Source organism: Oncorhynchus kisutch, unplaced genomic scaffold (genome assembly GCF_002021735.2).
Source record: "Oncorhynchus kisutch isolate 150728-3 unplaced genomic scaffold, Okis_V2 scaffold4077, whole genome shotgun sequence".
Lineage (NCBI taxonomy): Eukaryota > Metazoa > Chordata > Actinopteri > Salmoniformes > Salmonidae > Oncorhynchus > Oncorhynchus kisutch.
In genome coordinates, this window is record NW_022266022.1 from 34,520 (window position 1) to 48,647 (window position 14,128).

The 14,128-nt window shown below is 41.1% G+C and overlaps 1 protein-coding gene across 2 annotated transcripts in view; it reads right to left on the minus strand.

Annotated features, from left to right (window-relative positions):
* The window catches only part of LOC116373858 (gastrula zinc finger protein XlCGF17.1-like), a 39,989-nt gene that overhangs the window by 7,454 nt on the left and 18,407 nt on the right, over nt 1-14,128 (minus strand). The window contains exon 1 of one of the 2 annotated variants that reach the window (XM_031822151.1): nt 8,349-9,662. The exons of the other annotated variant lie outside the window; for it this stretch is intronic. Coding sequence (XP_031678011.1) covers nt 8,349-9,516 — 1,168 coding nt within the window. The 5' untranslated portion in view covers nt 9,517-9,662. Of the gene's footprint in view, nt 1-8,348; nt 9,663-14,128 lie in introns of those variants that run through there. 2 annotated transcript variants of the gene reach the window in all.

A 14,128-nucleotide genomic window follows, 5' to 3' on the forward strand; every position in this document is an offset into this window, starting at 1 on the left:
GTGAGCTCATGGTCAGGGATGTTAGCTAGCTAGCTAGCATTAGCGACTAGCCTCGTGCTAGGCTCAGTATCAATCTTTAACACGTTTGCAAATTGAACCAGTTGATACGTCAACCGAAACTTGTTTAAAACACTGAGATTAGCTAATGTACATTAACATGGTCTAAAACGTGAAACTTTCAGTTTTATGTTGGCTAGCAAGCTACCGACGTGGCTGAAAGAGTTGGCGCCTTGTTGTTCCTGAAGAAGCGTCCGTCCAGTCCATTATACGTCACGCAAGAAGAGTCACCTGAAAGACGCTCATCGCCATCTGCTGACTGGAGTGGGTAACGCAGTTTGGAAACAATAGTTACTACACTTTTTGTATTGGAAAGAACGTCATAATTATTTAACAATAAGCTGATATATTTTCTCTTCCAAATAATACGTTCCTGTACACAGACGTAGAAGCTCAATATGAATATGTAGATGATTAATAAATACTTATATTTCCATATATTTCCTTTCCAAGCCAAACCATTTCATAACTGCTACACACAGCTTACATTGTTGTCACCATATTAGCTAAAATAACATCATAGTCAACAGAGCTAATAGAACTAACTCGTTAGTAAACCTGCTACAATCATGCAGTACCGTTACAGTGTACAGTCAGTAAGCAGTTTAGCACTTACCTTGGCGGGTCCCAGTGGCAATAAATTAGTAAAACCAAAAGCTTGCCTTGACTTGGAAGAGTTCCAGTGTTGTGTTGGATAGTCATAGCCAGCTAGTTAACATAGCATCCCTTTGTTTGAGCCAAGTGTTTGAGTAGACTAAACTAGATAGCTGCATTTGCTAGCTAAGTAAGTGAAACTGAAAGTGGAAAATAAATGACGAAATATCTCTCTCTCGCTTCTCCTTCATTTTGGAATGAAATAATTTGTTCAAAACTGTTCAACTATTGTATTTTTCTCTCTTTTAGTCAACTACTCACCACATGTTATGCACTGCAGTGCTAGCTAGCTGTAGCTTATGCTTTCAGTACTAGATACATTCTCTGATCCTTTCATTGGTTGGACATCATGTCAGTTCATGCTGCAAGAGCTCTGATGGGTTGGAGGATGTCCTCCGGAAGTTGTCGTAATAACTGTGTAAGTCTATGGAAGCCTTGAGAACCATAATCCTCCTAGGTTTTGTATTGAAGTCAATGTACCCAGAGGAGGATGCAAAATAGTATGTTTTAATAAATTATTTGGTGACGTGATTATATTTAGTATGGTTTCATCTAAAAAGGACCACTTTTAAATATTTTGCCATTTTTATTTTTCAGAAAATAACTGAGCACGATGGTTCTCCCCTTCCTCCTCTGAGGAGACCCCACTGCACCCAAAGGACACCCAGCCAACTTGACACAATTGTGGGAAGCATTGGAGTCAACATGGGCCAGCATCCCTGTGGAACACTTTCGACAGCTTGAAGAGTCCATAACTCAATGAATTGAGGCTGTTCTGAGGGGAAAAGGGGAGGGTCCAACTCCATATTAGGAAGTTGTTCCAAATTTTTGGTATAATCAGTGGATATATCTGCCATTTAGCATACATGTTTATCCAAAGGGATTTGCAGTCATGTGTGCAAACACTTTACATATGGGTGGTCCCAGGAATCAAACCCACTACCCTGGTTTAACAAGCACTATACTCCACCAACTGAGCTACAGGACCACAAGGAATGATCAAGGAATGACGCAGATAAACACACACAGCTTGAGTTTCAAACATATAATTGAATCAAAGACCGTAACATTGAAACTGACATACTTCATATTTAGTTACAATCAAATATTATTTGTCACATGCGCTGAATACAACAGGTGTAGATCTTAACGTGAAATGCTTACTGACAAGCCCTTAACCAACAACGTAGATAAGAAAAATAAGTGTTAAGAAAATATGCAGCATTGAAGGTTCTAAAGAACACAGTGGCCGCCATCATTCTTAAATGGAAAGTTTGGAACCACCAAGACTTCCTAGTGCTGGCCCGCCCAGCCAAACTGAACAATTGGGGGAGAAGGGCCTTGGTCAGGGACGTTACTGAGAACCCGATGGTCACTCTGACAGAGCTCAAGAGTTCCTCTGTGGAGATGGGAGAACCTTCCAGAAGGACAACCATCTCTGCAGCACTCCACCAATTTGGCCTTTTTGGTAGAGTGGCCAGACGGAAGCCACTTCTCAGTAAAAGGCACATGAAAGTCTGTTTGGAGTTTGCCAAAAGGCACCTAAAGGACTCTCAGACCATGAGAAACAAGATTCTCTGATCTGATGAAACCAAGATTAAACACTTTGGCCTGAATGCCAAGCGTCAGGTCTGGAGGAAACCTGGCACCATCCTTACGGTGAATCGTGGTGATGGCAATATCATGGTGTTATTGGGGATATTTTTCAGCGGCAGGGACTGGGAGACTAGTCAGGATCGAGGGAAAGATGTACGGAGCAAAGTACAGAGAGATAATTGATGAAAACCTGCTCAAGAGCACTCAGGACCTCAGGTTCACGTTCCAACAGGACAACGACCCTAAGCACACAGCGAAGACAACATAGAAGTGGCTTTGGGACAAGTCTCTGAATGTCCTTGAGTGGCCCAGCCAGAGCCCGGATTTGAACCCGATCGAACAACTCTGAAGAAATCCTGCAAATAGCTGCACAGTGACGCTCTCCATCCAACCTGACAGATCTTGAGAGGATCTGCAGAGAAGAATGGGAGAAACTCCACAAATACAGGGGTGCCAAGATTGTAGTGTCATACCCAAGGCGGCTTGAGGCTGTAATCACTGCCAAAAGTGCTTCAACAAAGCACTGAGTTAAGGTTCTGAATACTTATTTAAATGTGATATTTCAGTTTTAATATTTAAATGCATTTGCAAACATTTCTAAAATCCTGTTTTTGCTTCGTCATTATAGGGTGTTGTTGTGCAGATTCATGAGGAAAACCTCCCAATTTAATAAATTTTAGAATATTCCAGTAAATTCAGGAAGTAAACTGAAAATTCCAATTCTCTTCTATGGTTTTCAATGAGGAAAATGGGGAATTTGGTTTACTTTCTGAATTGACTCCAACCCTGGTTTTACTACAAATCTGTCAACGTCATCATTTAGTCAATCGATGTTATAATGCATAAAGCTCACAGATGTGATTGTTCTCATTCAGAGTAAATTATTCTAATTGAATAAAACAGAATAAAACAAATCAAATGTATTATTCACCTGAATAACTTCAACAACCTGGTTGATTCTCTGGTTGATTCTCTGCTCAACAACACTGACTGTGAATCAATCTGGTTGATTCTCTGGTTGATTCTCTGCTCAACAACACTGACTGTGAATCAATCTGGTTGATTCTCTGCTCAACAACACTGACTGTGAATCAATCTGGTTGATTCTCTGCTCAACAACACTGACTGTGAATCAATCTGGTTGATTCTCTGCTCAACAACACTGACTGTGAATCAATCTGGTTGATTCTCTGCTCAACAACACTGACTGTGAATCAATCTGGTTGATTCTCTGGTTGATTCTCTGCTCGATTCTCTGCTCAACAACACTGACTGTGAATCAATCTGGTTGATACTCTGGTTGATTCTCTGCTCAACAACACTGACTGTGAATCAATCTGGTTGATTCTCTGCTCAACAACACTGACTGTGAATCAATCTGGTTGATCCTCTGGTTGATTCTCTGCTCGATTCTCTGCTCAACAACACTGACTGTGAATCAATCTGGTTGATACTCTGGTTGATTCTCTGCTCAACAACACTGACTGTGAATCAATCTGGTTGATTCTCTGCTCAACAACACTGACTGTGAATCAATCTGGTTGATTCTCTGCTCAACAACACTGATCGCGTCAAACTTTGCTGTGTCCAGGCTGTCACTTCTGTCATCAGCTACTAACACCAGTTCTGCACCTTTGTCCTTGTCCCTGGATGATGTCTTCCTGCTCCCTCTTCCATAGTGAGTAGACTGATGGCTCAACATGGTTTTCTGAGAGACTGGATGACGGCTTCCTTCTCCCTCTTCCATAGTGGGAACACTGCTGGCTCAACATGGGCTTCCTGGTTATGAAAGAAAGTGTGATGGTCAATGGTAGCCACTCCCATTGTTTGAAGCAGTTGTAGTCTTTGTTGTCATGTATCCAGACCCCAGAATGGTAGTAGAAAGGAGCCTGTTCCCTGCATGCTTCCTCACAATCATTGGCTGGATCGACCACTCCCCCACCTGACCACAGGACCAGAATTGCTGTCTGATCTTCATTCCTACAGTCTTCATCACCGCCCCTGGAGTCTCTTCACTGTCTGATCTTCATTCCTACAGCCTTCATCATTGTCCCTGGAGTCTCTTCACTGTCTGATCTTCATTCCTACAGCCTTCATCTCCGTCCCTGGAGTCTCTTCACTGTCTGATCTTCATTCCTACAGCCTTCATCACCATCCCTGGAGTCTCTTCACTGAGTAAGTATAGATGGTATAAGAAACCTCTCCCATTCTACTTGTCTATTATCTTTGTTTAGAAATAGTCATTTGTGTGACCTACTGATTTTCCCTACAATTTCTTTTAAGGATTTAGAAATATTGAAATGGTAGAACGAGGAATGTCAGAGTCTGGAATATAAATATATACAGTTGATTTAAAATGTATATGATGGTGTGTCTAGACATTATGGACCGTATATGAATATAAAAGGTGTGTACAGTAGTAGTTATATAGGATGAGCCTTGACTAGAATACAGGGTGGAGTACTGGGTGGTAGACGGCTAGTAACAGTGACTAAGTTCAGGGCAGGGTACTGGGCGGAGGCCGGCTAGAGGTGACTATTTAACAGTCTGATGACCTGGAGATAGACCACACATTAACCACACAATAAGTATTGTGGTGGCAGCATCATGTTATGGGTATGCTTGTCAGGATCAAAAGCAATATGAAAGGAGCAAAGTGTAGACTTTGTATAGGCACTGTACAGCCTTAACTGTGGAGTGACCCCATAAAATGGGATATCAGCCAACTCAGTGACAACCACAGAACACAACTATGTATAGTTTACAAAAAATATTAGCATCTTAGCTCTTATTGCAGGACTTTGAATGTGGTACATCACCTCCATAACCAACCTATTGTGTGTATTGAAAATTCATATAGGACTGTACAGCTAGCTAACTGGCTACTGATCAACCTATTGTGTGTATTGAACATTCATATTGAACAGCCTTACCTATAGAGTAGCACCACCACCCATCAGCCCATTCTCTTCTTGATGTCAAAGCTGCAGTGTATTGTTGCTATAGGAGTTTATGATTAATAATTCTATTTACTTCAAGACACACTAAGATGTCACCATACTATTCATTTAAAGCCCCTCTGTCAGATATAAATCATCAGAGTGGGAAACCAACTGACATGGAAACAATGGAGCAAATGTATCACTATCAGAGGGGTGTATTATGACATCAGATAGAACTACTCAGACATTCCAAATATCACTTGATTATCAGAGGGGTGTATTATGACATCAGATAGAACTACTCAGACATTCCAAATATCACTTGATTATCAGAGTGTATTATGACATCATATAGAACCACTCAGACATTCCAAATCAGGCTTCATCCACATCATGAAGGTGGATATTGATCCAACCATTTCAAAAGTAATGACCGGGCTGACGGAAACAGGATATGCCTGAACAATTTTATAAAAGCCGACAAACTATATGTTAGTTCGTTTGACATGGTGGGGACTTTTTGTGTCAGTAAAAATGTATATGCGAGAAATGGAGGTGGAAACTCCTTTATGAGCAAATATTTATATAATAACCATCATATCTTAGTTAACTTGGAGTCACGTGATGATATATTGTCTGGTCCTCCCACTACGACTTGGGAACCCATGTAGTTTATTAGGCTACAGATGAAATAAGTTATGAACTTCACAGTGTGGTGAAAGTGCACGTGATGAGCTTGATGCTCCATTCCAATACATTTTGAGGGTCTTAATCTGGTGACATGATGATTGATGCTTGGCTGCCATTTGACAAATAAAATAATATCGCTCTCATCCATAATAATCTCATCATGTAGGTAGCCTACCAACACTGTATCTATGAGCTGCTGGCTACAGTGCACGGGACAAGAGAAGTTTTGCTATATAATGCAACAGTTTCATTAAACCATCAGTAGAGTTGAAAATGCGATGGAAACCATTGGGAATTTAACAGCAAAAGTTATTTATTTGTCACGCAAAGCCTTTAATCTGCAATAAATCTGTTTGATAGAAACATTTCTGGTGGGAAAATGTATATATTGTTTTATGCAGATTTGAGAATATTCACATGAAAATCTGTCTCAAATTACATGGAAACTTAGCTACTAAGGTGGATATCGATCCAACACCTGCTGCTTATTCAAACCAGCCCACTGGGCACAGATGTCAGTTCAACATCTAGTTTCTATTTACATTTCTTTGAGTCCTCAACTAAAGTGAATTCAACATGAAATCTACACTAAATGTCACCTGTCATTGGATTTAGGTTGCTGGTTGGGTGAAACACAAAATGTTACCTGTGGAAACCATGTTTATTCAATCAGTGGGAGGCTTGTAAATTCCCCCAGGAAAGTGGAACGAGGAACTCTTCTTTGAGACAATGATAAACAGCAATCCTTGGGAGAGTTGTGGTGGATATTATAAAATAAGGATCTGCTGGAGTCCAAGTCAAACCAAGATTCTTTATTTCTGAGCTCAGAGAGAATAACAGAGTTACACAGCGCAGTGTAGACAGTCTGAATTCCTGAAGCATTGAGTGATGAGCACATACCTTTATAGTTTCCTGTTCCTGGGAGGGACTTTATTCATACAAGGACACAGGTGTAAATTGGTTTGCAACACAGGATGATACTCCCAAGAACAGGAGCTTATAATAGGACAGTTTCACAAGGTTAGTCACATACTCAGTTATGTGGACACACAAACAATTAACATTTTCCATTACAGAGTCTGAACATTTTCATTTCATTAAATCATCAGTGGGCCAACAATGCAAATGTCAACAATGGAACTAATGCATCACATCCAAATATCACTTGATTATCTGTAGTGCTGGAGGAATGACACACCCAGATAAACACACACAGAGTTTAAAAAAAGGAACCTGATCTTCTTTATATTCAAACTGACAGACTCCATATTCAATTCATGTTTTCTAATAAAAACAAATATATGTTTGAGTATACCCTGTACCACTTAATTTCATCTGGTAAAGACAGGTAAACACATTGTCAGTCAACAATATAAGACAAAGGGAGCACTGTGTATGTTCTCTGATGAATTTTAAGTCAATGTGATGTGAAATATCAATATTACAAGAAATTCTTCTCTTTTGTGTGGATTCTCTCATGACGTTGAAGAGACTGTGATGAGTAATATGTTTTCCCACAGTCTGAGTATTTTGTAAGCCTTCTCATGTGTTCTTTCAGGCTTCCTAAATGGGCAAACGCTTTGCACCTTGGGAGCAGTGGTAAAGCTTCTCCCCTGTGTGCAGTCTCATGTGTTTTCATTTTTAATTTTACCCCCCTTTTTCTCCCCAATATCGTCGTATCCAATTGTTAGTAGCTACTTGTCTCATTGCTACAACTCCCGTACGGGCTCGGGAGAGACGAAGGTTGATGTCATGCGTCCTCCGATACACAACCCAACCAAATCGCACTGCTTCTTAACACAGCGCGCATCCAACCCGGAAGCCAGCCGCACCAATGTGTTGGAGGAAACAACGTGCACCTGGCGACCTTGGCTGGCGCGCACTGCGCCCGGCCCGCCACAGGAGTCGCTGGTGCGCGATGAGACAAGGAGATCCCTACCGGCCAAACCGTCCCTAACCCAGATGACGCCAGGCCAAATGTGCGTCGCCCCATGGACCTCCCGGTCACGGTCGGTTGCGACAGAGCCTGCGCGAACCTAGAGTCTCTGGTGGCACAGCCCTTAACCACTGCGGCACCCGGGAGGCCCTCTAATGTGCTTTTTAAGGCTTCCCTAATTTGTAAAAATTCTTTGAACACTGGGAGGAGTGGTAAGGCTTCTCTCCTGTGTGTATTCTCTTATGTGTTTTCAGTTGACATAAGTGGGAAAAACTCTTTCCACACTGGTAACAGTGGTACAGCTTTTCTCCTGTATGTATTCTCTCAAGTATTTTCAGAATCACTAACATTGCAATGGTAGGACATCTCCCCTATGTGTATTCTCTCATGTGTTTTCAGGTCCCTTAACTGGTTACAACCCTTTCCACACTGGGAGCAGTGTTAAGGCTTCTCCCCTGTGTGTATTTTCCCATGTTGGTTCAGGTGTCCTTTCTGGTTAAAACACTTTCCACACTGGGAGCAGTGGTAAGGCTTCTCCCCTGTGTGTATTCTCTCATGTTGTTTCAGGTGCCCTAAATTGTTAAAACTCTTTCCACACTGGGAGCAGTGATAAGGCTTCTCCCCTGAGTGTATTCTCTCATGTTGTTTCAGGTTCCCTAAATTGTTAAAACTCTTTCCACACTGGGAGCAGTGGTAAGGCTTTTCCCCTGTGTGTATTCTCTCGTGTTGTTTCAGCTCCCTTGACTGGTTGAAACACTTTCCACACTGGGAGCAGTGGTAAGGCTTCTCCTCTGTGTGTATTCTCTCGTGTTGGTTCAGCTCCCTTGACTGGTTGAAACACTTTCCACACTGGGAGCAGTGGTAAGCCTTCTCCCCTGTGTGTATTCTCTCATGTTGTTTCAGGTTCCCTAAATTGTTAAAACTCTTTCCACACTGGGAGCAGTGATAAGGCTTCTCTCCTGTGTGTATTCTCTCGTGTTGTTTCAGGGTTGCTTTTTGGTTGAAACGCTGTCCACACTGGGAGCAGTGGTAAGGCTTCTCCCCTGTGTGTATTCTCTCATGTTGTTTCAAGTTCCCTAAATGGTTAAAACTCTTTCCACACTGGGAGCAGTGGTAAGGCTTTTCCCCTGTGTGAATTCCCTCGTGTTGTTTCAGCTCCCTTGACTGGTTGAAACACTTTCCACACTGGGAGCAGTGGTAAGGCTTCTCCCCTGTGTGTATTCTCTCGTGTTGTTTCAGCTCCCTTGACTGGTTGAAACACTTTCCACACTGGGAGCAGTGGTAAGGCTTCTCCCCTGTGTGTATTCTCTCATGTTGTTTCAGGTTCCCTAAATTGTTAAAACTCTTTCCACACTGGGAGCAGTGATAAGGCTTATCTCCTGTGTGTATTCTCTCGTGTTGTTTCAGGGTTGCTTTTTGGTTGAAACGCTTTCCACACTGGGAGCAGTGGTAAGGCTTCTCCCCTGTGTGTATTCTCTCATGAGCTTTCAGGTGTGCTTTCTGGTTACAACTCTTTCCACAGTGGGAGCACCTGTGTCGCCTTGCTGGTTTGGACGTCCCTGGCTCTGGTTCCTCTGAGTCTGGTCTTTCTCCTGCCAAATACAGTGTTATTTTAAAATAGAGACCCGAATGAAACCACATGATAAAACAACCTTGCTGCGAGAGTAAATCCCAAATCAGATCTCTCAATAACCTTAGGCCAGTTTTAACAATCTTAGTGTAATTTTAAAACAAATGTAGAGCTTCCTGGTAATTACTGCTGTTTACATTACTTATTTTATTCATCCTGTTTTACAAGTCAGAACACAAAAACCTAGACAGTTCTAGGACACTGAAGACACAGATATCGCTGGATTCCAATTGAACAGGTGGTTCTAAATATATAACTTTCATAGCTGTATGATACAGAATGTGACCTACACACTTCCTTAAACATAAAATAACTAAAGAAGTAATTTTGTATGGAAGTCCAAAACTTATTTTTACATCGAAGATACAAAGCACATCAGTAACATCTCCCCGTTGTTGAAAGGGTTCTACACATTGCTGTTTAAATGGACCAATTTCTTATTTAGACATTTGCAGATTTTCAACATTTTGATTATCGCTGATGTCATATTTTGGGTAAAAAATAAGGTGAAATATTTGGGTAAATGTTCCTAAAACTGATAGGAACTACATTATACAAAAATATAAACGCAAAAGGTAAAGTGTTGGATGTTTCATGAGCTGAAAAAAAAGTTTGCAGAATTTTTTACATCCCTGTCAGCCAAAATGTATTATTTGCCAAGATAATCCATCCACCTGACAGGTGTGGCATATCAAGAATTGATTGAACAGCTTGGTTATTACACAGGTGTACCTTGATCTGGGGATAATAAAAGGCTACTCGAAAATGTGCAGTTTGGTCACACAACAATACCACAGATCTCTGAGGGAGCGGGCAATTGGCATGCTGACTGCAGGAATGTCCACTGGAGCTGTTGTCAGGGAATTTAATGTACAGTACCAGTCAAAAGGTTGGACTCACCTTCTCATTCAAGGGTTTTTCTTTATTTTGACTATTTTCTACATAGTAGAATAATAGAGAAGACATCAAAATGATTAAAAAACACATGGAATCATGTAGTAATCACAAGTGTTAAATCAAAATATATATTTTATTCTTCAAAAGTTGCCACCCTTAATTTCTCTCAACCAATTTCACCTGGAATCCTTTTCCAACAGTCTTATAGGAGTTCCCTCATATGATGAGAACTTGTAGGCTGCTTTTCCTTCACTCTGCGATCCAACTCATCCCAAACCATCTCGATTTGGTTGAGGTCGGGGGATTGTGTAGGCCAGGTCATCTGATGCAGCACTCCATCACTCTCCTTCTTGGTCAAATAGCTCTTCCACAGCCTGGAGGTGTGTTGGGTCATTGTCCTGTTGAAAAACAAATGACAGTGGAACTAAGCCCAAACCAGATGGGATGGCATATCGCTGCAGAATGCTGTGGTAGTCTTGCTGGTTAAGTGTGACTTGAATAAATAAATCACTGACATTGTCAATAGCAAAGCACCCGCACCATCACATCTCCTCCTCCATGCTTCACGGTGGGAACCACAAATGCGGAGATAATCTGTTCATCTACTCCTCGTCTCACAAAGATATGATGCTCGGATCCAAAATACTCAAATTTGGACTCATCAGACCCAAGGACAGATATCCACCGGTCTAATGTCCATTGCTCGTGTTTCTTGGCCCAAGCAAGTCTCTTCTTCTTATTGGTGTCCTTTAGTAGATGTTTCCTTGCAGCAATTCTACCATGAAGACCTGATTCACGCAGTCTCCTCTGAACCGATGATGTTGAGATGTGTCTGTTACTTGAACTTTGTGAAGCATTTATTTGGGCTGCAATTTCTAAGGCTGGTAACTCTGATGAACTTATGCATCAGAAGTAACTCTGGGTCTTCCATTCTGGTGGTGGTCCTTAAAGTAATGATGGACTGTTGCTTCTCTTTGCTTATTTGAGCTGTTCTTAACATAATATGGACTTCACCTTTTACCCAATAGGGCTATCTTCTGTATACCCCCCTACCTTGTCACAACACAACTGATTGGCTCAAACACATTAAAACCTGTTATGGCACATTAACTCTTGAAACTAGGGGGCACTATTTTCATTTTTGGAAGAATAACATTCAAACAGGCTATTTCTCAGGACCAGGTGCTAGAATATGCATATAATTGACAGCTTAGAATAGAAAACACTATAAAGTTTCCAAAATTGTAATGTTGATTGAAATTAATTCCCGGTGACTACCTCATGATGCTACAGTTCTCCTTTAAGGCTCCATAATGGTTCATCATTAGGTGCTACAGTCCTCCTTTAAGACTCCATAATGTTTCATCATTAGATGCTACAGTCCTACTTCAGACTCCATAATTGTTAAGGATACAAGTATCCTGTGTGTGTTATTCTTTTCTCTCCTTCTCCCCTCACAGGTGGAAATCATCACTCCCCAATCAGCCACCAATCAGCCACCAATCAATCAGAAGACACACCTCCTCCTGTTTCCTACCCAATCACAGTTCCTTTCCCTTGGTTTAAAAACCCTGTTAGTTGTTTGCTCTAGAGCTCAATCTCTCTGTAAATGCCATGTCTGTCTCTCTGTTTCACTCTCTACTATGTCTCCATCTCTCTTTATGTATTGAGGTCTCTTTTGTTTGAGCACCTCCATATCACTTTGTCCTCACCTGTGAGTATTGTTTTTGGTTATGGTGTTTGTGTTCGTTTGCTGGTGGGAAAAGGGGGAACCAAGACAAGTCGCCCATGGGCATACACTACCCGTAGGTAAACTTTGTTAACACTAGTTAGAACTGGGTGGACCACCCACTGTATTTTTGGTTAGTTAGTTAGCTGTTGTTGAAATAGGCTAGTCTAGCTTAGGGGTGTTTTTGAATACTTATTATTTATTTCCTTGGGTCCAGCTCAGCCCCTTTTCCTGCTCCCACCATTACCATGTGTTTTCCAATAAACCCTGAGTTTGACGGTAGATTTCAGTTGGTGTGGTGATTTCGTTCTCACTTTTACTTTGTCACTATTATAAATTGCATGAGTTATGTTACGGGTCTCATTACCATCCCCCCCCTAGACTGTCGGGCCAAAAGGGATTCGTAACATTGTTTCATCATTAGATGCTACAGTCCTCTAAGTCCCCATTATGTTTAGAATGTGTCTGGAAGCGCTACTCTATCTATTCTACTCTCATCCTTTCGGTTTTAATAATATTTAATAATAATGTTATAATAGGTAATAACTAACTTTAATAACTATGGTTAATACCTGCCTGGCGCACCAACAAAATATTCATATTTACCCCCTCTAACAATACCGCTACAGAATTAGCATAGTAGGCTATGTAACTTAACGTGATCAGAAATATTTAGGATTACTTATTCCTTGCCACCCATTCTGAAACTAACTGCAGCTCTATGTTAAGTGTTGCAGTAATTTCAGTCGCTGTAGTAACTGACGTGTACAGTGAGTCATCCGCATACATAGACACACTGGCTTAACTCAAATGTCATTGGCATGTTGCTGGTAAAGATTGAAAAAAAGAAGGTGCCAAACAGCTGCCCTGGGGAATTCCTGATTCTGCCTTGATTTTGTTGTACAGGCTTCCATTAAAGAACATTGTGTTCTGTTAGACAGGTAGCTCTGGGGTGGCAGGTAGCCTAGCGGTTAGAGCGGTAGGCCAGTAACCGAAAGATTGCTGGATCGAATCCCTGAGTTGACATGGTAAAACTCTGTCGTTCTGCCCCTGAACAAGGCAGTCCTAGGCCGTCATTGAAAAAAATAATTTGTTCTTAACTGACCTGCCTAGTTAAATAAAGGTTACATTTTAAAAGAAAAACTCTTTATCCACAATATAGCAGGGGGTGTAAAGCCATACGTTTTTGTCAGCAACAGACTATGATCGATAATGTCAAATGCCGCACTGAAGTCAAACAAAACAGCCCCAACAATATTTTTATCATCAATGTCTCTCAGCCAATCAGTCATTTGTAAGTGCTGTGCTTGTTGAATGAACTTCCCTATAAGCTGAACGTATATTTGTTTACTGTAAAATAGCATTGTATCTGGCCAAACACCATTTATTAGGGTTGGTAACAGGCTGATTGGTCAGCTATTTAAGCCAGTAAAGGGAGCTTTACTATTCTTGGGGAGTGGAATGACTTTAGCTTCCCTCCAGGCCTGAGGGAACACACTTGGGCTTAAATTGAAGATAATGAGAATAGAACTGGCAATATCGGCCGCAATTATCCTCAATCATTTTGCATCCACGTTGTCAGACACCAGTGACATGTCATTGTTGATTTTTTTTTGCCCAAGATTTCATTGAAGGTGTTCCAAAGCTTTTTACAATAATTCTTCATGTAATTCATAGTGTAGTTTTATTCAGTTTAGTCACATGATTTCTCAATTTGCAATAGGTTTGCCAATCAGTTATTCAGCCAGACCTATATGCCATCTCTTTTGCCTCCCTCTTCATCATACCATTTTTAAATTCCTCATCAATCCACGTGGATTTAACAGTTTTTACAGTCATTTTCTTAATGGGTGCATGCTTATTAGTAACTGGGATAAGCAATTTCATAAACGTGTCAAGGGCAGCGTCTGGTTGCTCGTCATTACACACCACGGACCAACAAATATTGTTTCCTTTGTTGGAATATGCTAAACTTGGAACATGGAGACATTAAAGAA